General features: G+C 37.8%; 1 protein-coding gene across 13 annotated transcripts in view; it reads left to right on the top strand.

Annotated features, from left to right (window-relative positions):
• Pclo (piccolo (presynaptic cytomatrix protein)) overlaps positions 1–14,443 on the top strand; it is a 358,568-nt gene that overhangs the window by 248,964 nt on the left and 95,161 nt on the right. For 6 of the 13 annotated variants that reach the window (XM_063286636.1, XM_063286639.1, XM_063286638.1 and 3 more), the window contains exons 11-13: positions 11,647–11,755; positions 12,296–12,363; positions 13,208–13,419. In XM_063286636.1, coding sequence (XP_063142706.1) covers positions 11,647–11,755; positions 12,296–12,363; positions 13,208–13,419 — 389 coding nt within the window. Of the gene's footprint in view, positions 1–11,646; positions 11,756–12,295; positions 12,364–13,204; positions 13,420–14,443 lie in introns of those variants that run through there. The other 7 variants (XM_039108295.2, XM_039108291.2, XM_039108294.2 and 4 more) reach the window with 3 other exon arrangements.

Here is a 14,443-nt window from a genome sequence, read left to right as displayed (position 1 = left end):
GCTAGAGCCATAGGTCTGTTCGTGTGTGGTCTTTGGATGGTGATTTAGTCCCTGGGAAATCTGGTTAGTTAGTATTGTTGTTCTTATGGGGTTGCAAGCCCCTTCAGTTCCTTCAATCCTTTCTCTAACTCCTCCAATGGGGACCCCATTCTCGGTTCAGTGGTTGGTTGCTAGCATTCACCTCTATTTGTCATGCTCTAACTGAGCCTCTCAGGAGACAGCTATATCAGGCTCCTGTCAGCATGCACTTCTTGGCATCTGCAATATTGTCTGGGTTTGGTGGCTGTATGTATATTGGCTAGATCTCCAGGTGGGGCAGTCTCAAAATTGCCATTCCTTCCGTCTCTGCTCCAAACTTTGACTCCGTATCTCCTCCTATGAATATTTTTTGTTCCTGCTTCTAAGAAGGACTGAAGTATCTGCACTTTGGTCATCCTTCTTCTTGAGCTTCATGTGGTCTGTGGATTTTATCCACCTATCAGTGAGTGCATACCATATGTATTATTTTTTTTTTTTTGTGATTGGGTTACCTCAGTCAGGATGATATTTTCTAGATCGATTCATTTGCCTATGAATTTGATGAAGTCATTGTTTTTAATAGTTGAGTAGTACTCCATTGTGTAAATGTACCACGTTTTCTGTATCCATTCCTCTGTTGAGGGACATCTGGGTTCTTTCCAGCTTCTGGCTATTATAAATAAGGTTGCTATGAACATAGTGGAATATGTGTCCTTGTTATATGTTGGAGCATCTCTTGGTGGAGTGTTCCTTTTTCTCTACATCCTCACCAGCATCTCTTGTCTCCTGAGCTTTTTATCTTAGTCATTCTGACTAATGTGAGGTGGAATCTCAGGGCTGTTTTGATTTATATTTGATGACTAAGGATGTTGAATATTTCTTAAGGTACTTCTCAGTCATTCAATATTCCTCAGCTAAGAATCTTTGTTTAGCTCTGTACCCCACAAGCTTGCCTCTGGAGCTCCTTTTTTAATTCTTAAATCTTTCATTTTCAGGGTTTCTTCAGTTTGTTTCCTTTATTCTGTTTCCATTTTTAGGTCTCAAAAAGCTTTATTCATATCCTTCAACTGTTTGTTTGTATTTTCTTAGCTTTCTCTAAGGATTTAGTCATTTCCTCCAATTGTTTCCATTTTTCTTGGATTTCTTTAAGGAATTTATTCATTTCCTCTTTAAGGACCTCTTTTATCTTCATAGAGTTGGTTTTGAGGTCTTTTTTCTTTTGTGTCAGCTATGTTGGAATATTCAAGGCCTCCTGGGCTAGGATAACTGGACTCTGATGGAGATATATTGCCCTAACTTTTATTGATTATGTTCTTATGCTATAACCTATATGTCTGGGTTTGGTATCTATATAACCTATGTGTCTAGTTGCATTTGGTATGAATATATAGGTCTAATTTTGTCTGTTTATTTCCTTATCGTGTGGATGTTTTGATCCTTGGTTTCTGTTTCCTCTCTGGATTTTTAGAGAAAATGTTGGCTGTATGTAGCCTGTTATGCTGGCTAGTGTGCTCACAGGGAATGCCTGCTGGTGTTGAAGACTGGATTTCTGGCAGGTGTGGCCTGTGGTTGAACAAGAGTGTCCAGTTGATTGTGTACTGGAACACAGCTATGAGTGAGGAAAAGGGGGCTTGGAAGAAATTGTCTGTGGCATCCACTGGGTATGTGGGCACAAAGGAAGAAAGGATACAGCTGGTGATCTGTTATAATGCTATGTATGAGACTTAGGGATTCAATACAGGATAACAAAGCCATATTTTAATTATTGAATTTATAAACATATATCAAGCAAAAGGTAAAAGAATAAATAGTAAGTAGAAAAATATCATAAATTGGGCATTCAAAAATTCCAATGGAGAAAATTAGGGAAGGAAAATTGTGAGATTAAAAAGGGGTAATCATCAAATTAAGGGTCTTATAACCCCCCCAGCAGAAATATAGTGAGGAAATCACTTAAATGAAGCACGCTGGAGAGTCCCTTGAAGACTCTCAGAGGCCCCGTAGAAGTTTCCCTGGCAGTGCAGTATGTTCCATCTGGAGGCTTCCAAATAAAAGAACAACTAGATAAGGTTAAAAACTAACTTTCAAATGAGACACTCACATCCAGCAGAAACCAACTGGGAAAGGTGAGGGACTAAACTGAAGTTCGCATTTAAGCTTTGTGTTCCTGAATGAAAATCCCACAGCTGAGCTTCTGCCTTCTTCCCCACAGCAGACACTTTCATATTATAAGATAAACAGTCATAATGTCTGTTGGAAATGCTTTCCCTTCCTGTTGTTTCAAGAACACAATGTTTTCACTCTTGAGTGTTTCGCCCTCCCTGTCACATTTGGGGCTGGGAAGCAACCCATCTTCCTCCCCAGAAGGAGGACATCAGAAGACACTGGCACAAAATGTTTGAGTCAGGAAGAGAAGTTAGGGCTCAGCCCTGCTTCTTCCAAAGTCAGCTTCTCAGGGAGCTCAAACAGCACATGGCAGTTTGTCATATAACATTGTAATTACAAACAATGCTAAATGAGTCAAATATATTTCAAATTTTCCCCAAAACCTGCTTCTACTCTTCCACTTTCCTAGACATGATATGTGTACATGAGCTGATCTAAAAAGCAAGCTAATTAGCACATACTTCACCTTACATATCGTTTACTTATTGGTGAAGAAATTTAAGATGTATCCATAGCAGACATCAGGTACACAGAGTATTGCCAGCTACATTCACCATGAATGTTAGTTTCCCCAAATCGTTTATCCTGTAACTGAAAATATCAACACACTGACCTTTTTCTCTCATTTCTCAGAGTCTTAGTCCCCTACCAACATCCACTTTCCTTCAGCATTCAAAAATTATAAGAATGTTAGAATTTTCCATTTAATGCTAATGATTGATTACAAGATTCCTTGTCCAATAAGCCTTTTCAACTATAGTTTTTGTTTTTCCTCATTTATGTAAATTTTTAAAGTTATATCTCAGAAATGTTTGCAACATTCTGTGCATTTAATCTACTGAACAATACTATGAAATAAAAATTTTATCCTGGAGTTGGGGATTTAGCTCAGTGGTAGAGCGCTTGCCTAGCAAGCGCAAGGCCTTGGGTTCAGTCCCCAGCTCCAGAAAAAAAAAATTTATCCTCTTTGAGTATAGTCAGGGGGACAATGGTACGGCCACCTGTTCAATAACACTTATGTTTATTAGGAAACAATATTTCCGAAACAAAATTGTGATATTATGTTAAAATCTATTTTACAACTAATAGATTACATTTGCATGACATTAATGAAATAGTTAAGAATAGATGAATATAAAAAGAATTAAAGACATAACTAAAGTTACAGCCCTTAATGGTTCAACCTGGACACTTAAAATGGAAGAGGTAATCATTTGGGTGTTTTGTCTCTTTTAGCTTCCTTTGTCTATTCAGTTACACGACGAATCTTTGCATAATTCCCATACATTTTACTTAGTCTGTTTATGTTAACTTTTTTTTTAATTTAGAGAATACTTTATTAGTTTTTGTAATCAAACCCACGTATATAAGACCTTACATATTTAATACAGTGTGTTACCCCTGTACAAATGGAAAAAACTTAAGTTCAACATTTCTAGACCAATATGGCTGTTAATTTCTGTACAGTGCCAACTCAACACAGTAAATGGGGATACTTTTTTCGAAAGTTGACAGCACAGGTAAAGTTTCAAAAAATTCAAATTATATATCTGTATATATATATTTATATTTATATAAAAAGACCAATAATAGCAGTGTGTTATGCATCAACAGCAGCAACAGCTTTTCCAGGTTCTGCAGTCATCTGAACAAAACTGTAGAGACATCCAGCACACTCCATTAAAAAAAAAAAAGTAAAAAAAACAAAACCCGAGAAAACAGCACAGTTCTGTTACTCTTGTGGTACCTGGCACCATTTTTTTTTAAATTAGCTTCTCAATCATCATCTGGAAAGAAAACATTCTGAGCAACATCATTAAAAACAGCTCTGATAAAGCACGGTCACTACTACGTATCATAAAGCAGGTACAAGCTATTTTACATCCACAGAGGTATGATACAGTACTGTCCTACATCTATAATACTAGAGGATACAATTTAAAAGGCATTATTTGAGACTTGATTCTACTTTTCCAGCAGAGGGCCCAAAGGATGGTGTGACACAGCTTTGTAAAGAAACATACTCTAGACAGGATTTCCTTTCACTAGTGGCACACTTCTAAGGATTCATTCTCTCCATGAATGTCAGCTAAAACCGTTATTAAAAAAATGAAATATCCCTAGAACAAAACCGTATAACCACCGGATTCACATGAAGATGACCTAGTGGAGACAAGCTGGACCTCACCTTACCAACAAGCTATCAAATCTGTTATGTTTAAACAGTAAGACCTCCAAGGAAGGAGATGCCAAGTAGTGTTTCAAAGCTTCGGACCACAATCAAACACAGCATCCTTTTCAACAGAAGCAGAAGCTCATCTGAATATGCTCATGGATGCTGACATCAACATTTAATCATCTCCTCACTCATCCAGGAAGAGGGGGAGATCAGTTACTACTGTATTTTATTGTGTTCAACCAAATCACCATGTTCCAAAAATAGCAAGCTGCCATAATAAAAAATAAGGCTCCTCTATCCAGCACCAGATAGCATCATTTTACTTTCAAGCCTAGAAATTGCACACTTGTATATAAACCAATCGAAGATGAGGATTGAGAGTTCATCTTGGTGGATTTTTCCTTTGATGAATATGAAGTGTCCTTCCTTATCTTTTTTGATGACTTTTAATTGAAAATTGATTTTATTTGATATTAGAATGGCTACTCCAGCTTGCTTCTTCTGACCATTTGCTTGGAAAGTTGTTTTCCAGCTTTTCACTCTGAGGTAGTGTCTGTCTTTGTCTCTGAGGTGTGTTTCCTGTAGGCAGCAGAATGCAGGGTCCTCATTGCATATCCAGTTTGTTAATCTATGTCTTTTTATTGGGGAGTTGAGGCCATTGATGTTGAGAGATATTAAGGAATAGTGGTTATTGCTTCCTGTTATATTCATATTTGGATGTGAGGTTATGTTTGTGTGCTTTCATTCTCTTTGTTTTGTTGCCAAGACGATTAGTTTCTTGCTTCTTCTAGGGTATAGCTTGCCTCCTTATGTTGGGCTTTACCCTTTATTATCCTTTGTAGTGCTGGATTTGTAGAAAGATATTGTGTAAATTTGGTTTTGTCATGGAATATCTTGGTTTCTCCATCTATGTTAATTGAGAGTTTTGCAGGATACAGTAACCTGGGCTGGCATTTGTGTTCTCTTAGGGTCTGGATGACATCTGTCCAGGATCTTCTGGCCTTCATAGTTTCTGGCGAAAAGTCTGGTGTGATTCTGATAGGTCTGCCTTTATATGTTACTTGACCTTTTTCCCTTACTGCTTTTAATATTCTTTCTTTATTTTGTGCGTTTGGTGTTTTGACAATTATGTGACGGGAGGTGTTTCTTTTCTGGTCCAATCTATTTGGAGTTCTGTAGGCTTCTTGTATGCCTATGGGTATCTCTTTTTTTAGGTTAGGGAAGTTTTCTTCTATGATTTTGTTGAAGATATTTACTGGTCCTTTGAGCTGGGAGTCTTCACTCTCTTCTATACCTATTATCCTTAGGTTTGATCTTCTCATTGAGTCCTGGATTTCCTGTATGTTTTGGACCAGTAGCTTTTTCCGCTTTACATTATCTTTGACAGTTGAGTCAATGATTTCTATGGAATCTTCTGCTCCTGAGATTCTCTCTTCCATCTCTTGTATTCTGTTGGTGAAGCTTGTATCTACAGCTCCTTGTCTTTTCTTTTGATTTTCTATGTCCAGGGTTGTTTCCATGTGTTCTTTCTTGATTGCTTCTATTTCCATTTTTAATTCCTTCAACTGTTTGATTGTGTTTTCCTGGAATTCTTTCAGGGATTTTTGTGATTCCTCTCTGTAGGCTTCTACTTGTTCTCTAAGGGAGTTCTTTATGTCTTTCTTGAAGTCCTCCAGCATCATGATCAAATATGATTTTGAAACTAGATCTTGCTTTTCTGGTGTGTTTGGATATTCCGTGTTTGCTTTGGTGGGAGAATTGGGCTCCGATGATGCCATGTAGTCTTGGTTTCTGTTGCTTGGGTTCCTGCGCTTGCCTCTCGCCATCAGATTATCTCTAGTGTTACTTTGTTCTGCTATTTCTGACCGTGGCTAGACTGTCCTATAAGCCTGTGTGTCAGGAGTGCTGTAGACCTGTTTTCCTGTTTTCTTTCAGCCAGTTATGGGGACAGAGTGTTCTGCTTTCGGGCGTGTAGTTTTTCCTTTCTACAGGTCTTCAGCTGTTCCTGTGGGCCTGTGTCTTGAGTTCACCAGGCAGGTTTCTTGCAGGGGAAAAGTTGGTCCTACCTGTGGTTCCAAGGCTCAAGTTTGCTCGTGGGGTACTGCTTAAGTCCTCTCCGCGGCGGCAGCAACTGGGAAGATCTGAGCCGCTCTTTCCGGGAGCCTCTGTGCACCAGGGTTCCAGATGACGTTTGGTGTTTTCCTCTGGCGTCTGGATGTGCACAGAGTGCAGTCTCTTCTGGTTTCCCAGGCGTGTCTGCCTCTCTGAAGGTTTAGCTCTCCCTCCCACGGAATTTGGGTGCAGAGAACTGTTTATCTGGTCTGTTTCCTTCAGGTTCCGTTGGTGTCTCAGGCGCAGGGATCCTGCCGCTCCTGGGCCCTCCCCTACGGGAACCCAGAGGCCTTATACAATTGCCTCTTGGGCCAGGGATGTGGGCAGGGGTGGGCAGTGTTGGTGGTCTCCTCCGCTCTGCAGCCTCAGGAGTGCCCACCTGATCAGGCGGTGAGGTCTCTCTCCCACAGGGTTTGGGAGCAGAGAGCTGCTGCGGGCCGGGATTCGCGGGTCCTGTTTATGTTAACTTGACATGAGATTCTTCAGATGTGATAGTTTATATGCTAATATGATTTAATTAGAAGGTCATTAGAAACACCCTTTTTGGGTATATCAACAAAACCAACTGATAAGTTCAATTATAAAATGGTTTTACATTCTGAACTCAAATCTACTTAAAATGAGATAGTGTCGTTATGCACATTATATTATTTCCTGGGGAATCAATCAAATTATATTAACATGCCCATTATCTTCTTCTGATTTATTCATTAACTTTCTGATTTTATCTTATTCTAATAATACATAGTATTCTAAGACAACAGGTTATAGTAATAAATTGACTTTGGCATATGTATCACTCCTTCCAGTAAGTACTGGTCTACAACGGTGGATTGTTTTACTGATCATTGTAAACTGAAGGAAAAATCTCAAGGTTGGAAAACACATCACAGGATGTTTTTTTGAAAGCATGGATTTGCAATATTGGTACTAAGTGCACAAAAACATTACATTACTTTCTTTCTATAAATCGATCGTAATCAGTTCCAGTTGTCCTTTCAACTGTTGGTAGAAAATTTAATTGCTTACATTAATTGGTGTTTCCTGTCCTAGATTCAGGATAAAAAACATTATCCATTTAGGAATCATATATTCTAGAACACTGAAAATAATCCACAATACTGAGGATGGCCTTTCAAAGCCAGGGCACTTCCTCAAGGGTAGGGGACTTCCTTACTGTTCCCTGTCATTTACAAAATAAGTTCTGGGTTCAATGGAAGTCATAGAACCTAAGGACATCTTGTAGCAATTTTTCTTTGAGGCAATGCCATCCCCCATGGAATTACCTACACAAGTAAACAGAACAAGAGTTCCTAATGCTTTGGACAACTTAAAGCACCACATCAGGATTGTATCCCAGCAACACTGAATAATATCACCATTCTCAGACTTTGATGATGCTTGTCACTGTGCAGTTCTTTGCTGTATACAAGTAGAAACTTCAACAATCTCCTAGTGTTAAGCAAATCATTGAATCATTATGCATCTCTTTTTTTCTAACAGATTAAGCTAGTGCATCCTTGGTTTGTAACACTAGTCTAGAAACCTGGGCTGGCTTCTGACTTAATAATATTTGAATCATCTAAAATTTCAATAGAGTCTTTTAAATTAGTTTTAAGGTCCACACTATTAGATTTCATTATGGCATTTGCATACCTATGTGTCATTACATTCTGCTCAAATCCACTGCTCGACCACATTGCCCTCCCTGGTGCTCTGTGTGCCATTTCTATGGGTCCCTTCCTTTCCAAAACTGTCTTTCCTTCTGCTTATGTCACATGTATCCCATTACCCTCTACTTTCCATTCTTCTTGTCTTAAAATGTCTCCCTCTCCTCTGCTGACCCATGACAATTTACTGAATTTATGAGATGGAGCAGCAACTTGTTCCATACTTGATAAAATTCAGAATTTGTCTTAGTTCTTGTACTGGTAGCATATGTCATAGACACTGTCTATGAATAGCATTGTAGTATCGTCTGTGAACTCTCAAATTTGACAGCCCATTTAAGATATTTCTTGATAAAACTTAAATCCATAATAAATATTAGTGTTTGTTTCTGACTCTAAGTAGTAAATACTCACATGCCTAGTATTTTTTTGTATATTTATGTTTTAATGTAATTTTTAAATATAAAATTTCTTTCATTATAAAAAGTCAAATAAATACACAGAATACAGAAGTGAATGCTTGAATTTTTAGTATCCAGTGAATTGTTTAAACATTTCAAGGGATAGTTTTTCAGTCATAGAGAATATATACATCAGAATCTTTAAGTTCCACGTGTCACCTAGTAAAGTATTTCATGTTAGTCACATTACATGCCTAGTATTTTACTAGGACTTTTTTATAACCTATTAAACAAGGTACTTTAAGACTGAGAATACACCTAAATTATTAAATGGTAAAATAATATGTTACAGAACATCTGGAGAATATGTTTCAACATGTTTTGTGCATATTAGTTTTCATAAATTGTTTGCAAGATTTTACAGTAAACAAACAAATCAAACATTTCTAAGTGTGGTACTGTAATGCTTCCTGCCTCAATTTTTTCTCAAGGTGGATTTTCATGTTTGGGAATTTTGGACTTCCAGACATACTTTAAAACTCGAACCTTTCTTTGAAGAATGTCTTTGGTATTTAATAAGAATTGATTTGAGTCTGCAGAAGGATTTAGGTATATAAGCATCTTTAACACTGTTCATTCTTGAAGGCTGTGAACATATGATTACATTTCCACTTTGTGTGGTATTCTCATCAATGGCTTTCATAACTGCTTTATACTTTATCTTCTAAAGATCTCTCACGTAACTAAGTAAATTCATTCCTGGCTACTTTACTTTGTAATGTGCACCATTGTTCAACAGTTTGCTTTCTTGATTTCTATTGCACTTAATACGCTGTCATTAGAGTAGTGCTACTGAATTTTATATGTTTGCCTTCTATCTTGAAACTTTCTTAAATTTATCAGTCCTAAATAGTTATTTGGTAATGTGTTTGTGGCTTTCTGGTTGAAAGATTGTGTGTGTGTGTGTGTGTGTGTGTGTGTGTGTGTGTGTGCGCGCGCGCATGTGGACGAGTGCCCGTTCTGTCTGTTTAATCATCGCAGTATTAACCGTTGCCTTATTACGCATATTTTAAACTGTGATGCATTTCTTCTACACCAAGATCATTCTTCATTTTACAAAATCTATTAAAGTATTATCAAGCGTCCTTTATGTAACTACTGGGATGATTCTGTAGTTCTCATCCTTCATTTTGCTTGTGTCTTGAATCAAATATATTGTTTTGAAATTACATGACATTTAACTCATAATTCTATAAATGTTTTATGAAATGAATACTAGAAGCCTTCCACTCTCTTGCAGGAAGTAAGGGACAGTGGCATGGGAAGCATAAAATAACTGCTGAAATTAGTGACTATTTTCACAGTACATCAGCGTGTGTTCCAGACCAGGACAAAAGAACTGGCAGGGTATTTTTAGCTTTCTCCAATACACAGAGTAATATGAAAACCGATAAAAGAAGTTTGGTTGTCTCTATGGGGTAGAACGGATCTCAGAGTTAAAAGTACTATATGCATATCTTGGCAAGAATCTGGTCAGCTATGTTACTGACAATATAAAATGTGTTTACCTTCATTATGACTAGACACTTCTTTATTTCACTAGACAACTAAGTTTTGTTGGTGTTCCCTTTGTTCTCTAAAATAGAAAAACATGCATAGGCAAATACAACAGAAAATAAAAATAAACCTGTGACTATTTCCTTAGAAAATGATTCTGTAGAAATGTGAAGAGGCAATATCTAAATCATTATAGCATTACGTTGCAATCCAGAGTAAATGTAGGGTTTTTTTTTTCCCTCCTGGCTTAAAAAAAAATGCTTTGCTCTCTGTTTTCACTGTGCTGAGCTTTTCTTAGTATCATCGTCTTTTATGTAATTTTCTTATTTTCTGTGTACAACAGCTGGGACGGTTGAAATAAACCTAAGGCCCATCTGAAGATAAAGGTTTCTTGGAGTAAGTTATAGAAAAGTCTTTTTTTGTGTTCCTTTGAGCCTTCTCATGGACTTCTTCTGTTACTCCACTCTAGTATAAAGGCATTTCCTTCACTTAATTGCAACTGGTAACATTCCTTCCAATGTGTGTAATACCACTAAAACTTAGACACAACCATACCATATTTATAATTTTGTGTTGAACCAGTGATAAACTAAGCACAATGGAATGACACAGTGTGAGGTTTGTCAAACATGGATAGTTCAACAGTTATTGTTTTTAGTTTACTGTGTCATGGCATACAGACATTTTTGGCACTGTAAACTTGATAGCATTTACAGTCATCTGGGCACTCCATGAGATGGTGTTGTGCACTGTGGACTCATCTCACACAGCTGTATTTTACGTCATCTCAAATACTCGCCTGGGTTATTTTGACAGCTCACAAAATGAGGCAAAAATGGATATAGAATATTTAAATATCGAATATTACTATTTTTGCATAAAATTATCCTTTCAGATACATGGTATTAATGAAATGCCTTGACCAGACAGAAGGGGCACAAAATTTATTAGATTCTGTAAAAAAAAATGAAACAGTGGATTTTTCAGATTACAGCACAGCACAGGCCTGAATTCAGAGCCTTGTACTACTGCATAGGTCACAAACTCAGAAAGCTGGCCTTCCTGAAACATTCTTCTATTGTCTTCAGAAACATCTGCCCATGCAGTGAACAGAAGGCACAAAGTACAGCCTTGTTTATCTGGGCAAATCTCAGGAGCAGAGCTTCATCTGAAAACCCTAGTGACTTCTTATCACTCCCTTCCATGAGAGAATGTGGCACTCAATACTCCTAAGCTAATGGTTGCAATTACTTGTATGTTTATTAAATATTTTTTTTCTGGGTGTGAACAGAATGCATGTATTTGCTAAGAATTAACAGGTTTTCAAAAGCAAAACTTGCATGCTGTCTTAAACATGTGTTATGCACTCAGGTAAGTTTATATTTGACTATCTAATAATGTTCTGGAGAACACTGAACCAGTGTTCTCTGAAATGGTGTGCCAGTTTTGCTCTTTAAAGCAAGCAAAATATCTTTTGTGCCCTAATAGCTAAGACTGAAGATAGTACGCATATTTGATTTCATACTCAAATTTGTCTTTTTAGGGATGCAAGTTTTGGAGTGGAATGGGGTCCCCTTGACTTCTAAAACATATGAAGAAGTGCAGAGTATCATTAACCAACAAAGTGGGGAAGCAGAAATATGTGTAAGACTGTGAGTTTTTCCCCATCTTTCTGTTTCCATTTTTTGGCTATCATGACTCTTTTAATTTAAAATTGTTAAGGTGGAACCTTTGCCAGACAGCAAGAGATTCAGAAAACAGAAAATGAAGTGAATACAAGGTTTACGGCTTTCTTGTGTTCTGAATCAAAGGCTAAGTAAGGTACAGACAGAATCAAGCCGGCAGTTTCTGATTATGTTACAGCTCTCTCCCTTCCACACTTTTATTAAAGCACGTGTCATTTAAAAGGAGGCCAAAACCTACTTGGATTCCACAAGTGTGTATAATATTTTGAAATGACTTGTATCTAATTCATAAAGATTTCACCTTAAATGATCATTTTTATCAGCTTTGACTTTTGACGACATTGCTAATATGTACTGGGTTAGCCGGGTAAGCATGCCTGGGAGTTGCTTTCAATCATGAACCACTTCTCATTGACCTCCTGAAAACAAAATCAGGGCAGTTGAAAAAGGTGCCTTTTGTTTCAGGTTTCCTCAGTGTCTTTCTTACTAACTTGTCTTAATTTTTAGGGACCTCAATATGTTGTCGGATTCCGAAAATCCCCAGCATCTGGAACTTCATGAACCGCCAAAAGTTGGTAGGTGACAGCAATCTGATTTCAACTGTGGATAAAGAGACACATACAAAAGTAACCTGTTTTGACATACACAAAGGCAGAATTATAGATTTGTATACAAGTGTATGATTATGACACTAAAACTTTTTAGTTACATTATTATCTCTCTGGTGAAGTATGCTGCATATTTACCTGTTAGACTGGGCAAGAAATACATTTTAAATATGTACTACATAAATTTGTGTTTTAAATTACCTAAATATAAATTCATCTTGGGAAGGCAATCCTTAAGCCATTTCTTTTTAGTCATGTAATTTTTAGTTACTAATTTTTTTCAGTGCAACTTGGCCTTTTGCTCTTGTTTTTACAATGATCCTTGGGAAGTCTGACTTATGGAAATAGACTAGGTCCAAGAGAGACCACATATACATACATATATACATACATACATACATACATACATACATACATACATACATGTCATATGCTCTGAAATTTTCTTTATAAAGAGACAAACATAGAAGTCTTAAAAGAGAGAAAATATGTCCATACAGCATGTTCTTAGAAATAAAATAGAGTGTTTTGTTATCCCCACAGTTTCCTCAATAAAGTATTCAAAGTATTTTTTCTGAAGACATAATAGAATTTCAAATTGCCCCTGTAATTCACCATTATAATATTCCTAGCTCGACCTTCTAGATTTCCCCGGTCATAGATACATAAAACTGCAATTGAGTACATTTGGTTTTGAAGGCTTAATTTAGTCTCTAAGTAATGATCATGTCATCAGCTAGAACTCCAACCAGTGCATGTTACATCCAGCATGTATACCCAAGACATACAGCCATTCTTTTTGTTCCAGTAGATAAGGCAAAGTCTCCAGGCGTGGATCCCAAGCAGTTGGCGGCAGAGCTGCAGAAAGTCTCACTCCAGCAGTCCCCACTGGTCATGTCGTCAGTCGTGGAGAAAGGGTCTCATGCTCACTCAGGTCCCACATCAGCAGGATCCAGTTCTGTTCCCAGCCCCGGGCAGCCAGGGTCGCCTTCAGTAAGCAAAAAGAAGCATAGCAGTACCAAGGTGAGAAGGACCCCACGTCACTACGTTGGCCAGTTCTGGTGGTTTAATCCGGACAGAAGTAGATGGGAAGCAAATGAGATTATGGCGTCTTCTTGTGATGGGTCACACCCTAATGATCTACTGAAACAAACATTTCTCTCTTCTGACCACCTAAATAACTCAAATAGACAATCTCGGCTCTCAAAATATTTCAGATTTTCTAATGCCAACTTTGGGACGATGTGCTGCTTCCTATTTTTGACGTGTTGGCAGGGGATCATTGTTGCACAACTCTAAATTCCCTTCTATGTAGAACATTAGCTTTACAGCTTTTGGAAACCGAAAGATAAATAGATTTTTCTCAGTGAAATGTACAAAGAAGGGGTCCTGAGTGTAATTCCCGGAAACCACATGGTGGTTTAGGACAGAAAGAAATAAAAGACAGTAATGACGTATGAGCCTCGTTCTAGATATTATTCCTGCTCCAATGTGTGGGTTGTTCTTCACGTGTGTGCCTTTACTTGAAACAAGCATTTCCAGTGCTGGTTCTTTAAAGTTGCTGGAGAACTAAAAGTGGCCAGTGCAACAGTGCTTCACCCTCGTAGAAGCAGACGACAGTACCACGTGCAACTGTTCTGACGTGTCACTCTGCTCTTCAGGAGGCAATCCTGATAGCTGAATGCCCGCTGGGCCATCTCTCCTAGGGCACGCCTTTAATCATTCTAAAAGGACCTAGAAAGAACATGCATTTCCATCTTTAGAAATGGTAGTAGGCCTAATGCTACCATATCTGCCCTGATATCCTTGTGATCGACATTGCATTTATGAGCATTTCAGCTCTGGCTTCCACTCTGCCAACACTTGTCTGTAACCATTGCAGTATAGAAGTCACTCTCTACCAGGATACAGAGATGAAAAAGTTTCCTCCCTCTCATTCCAAGGAGACAAGTGGTTCTAAAACCGTGCCCCTGGTTCAGCAGCTACGGCACAGCACCGTATGGGAATGTGTTTGAAGTGTTTCTTTTTGTTTGTTTTTTTTCCCCAC

Source organism: Rattus norvegicus, chromosome 4, assembly GCF_036323735.1.
Source record: "Rattus norvegicus strain BN/NHsdMcwi chromosome 4, GRCr8, whole genome shotgun sequence".
In the NCBI taxonomy this organism is placed as follows: Eukaryota; Metazoa; Chordata; class Mammalia; order Rodentia; family Muridae; genus Rattus; species Rattus norvegicus.
Note: the sequence above shows the minus strand (reverse complement) of the source record. Positions and strands in the feature narration are given on the sequence as shown.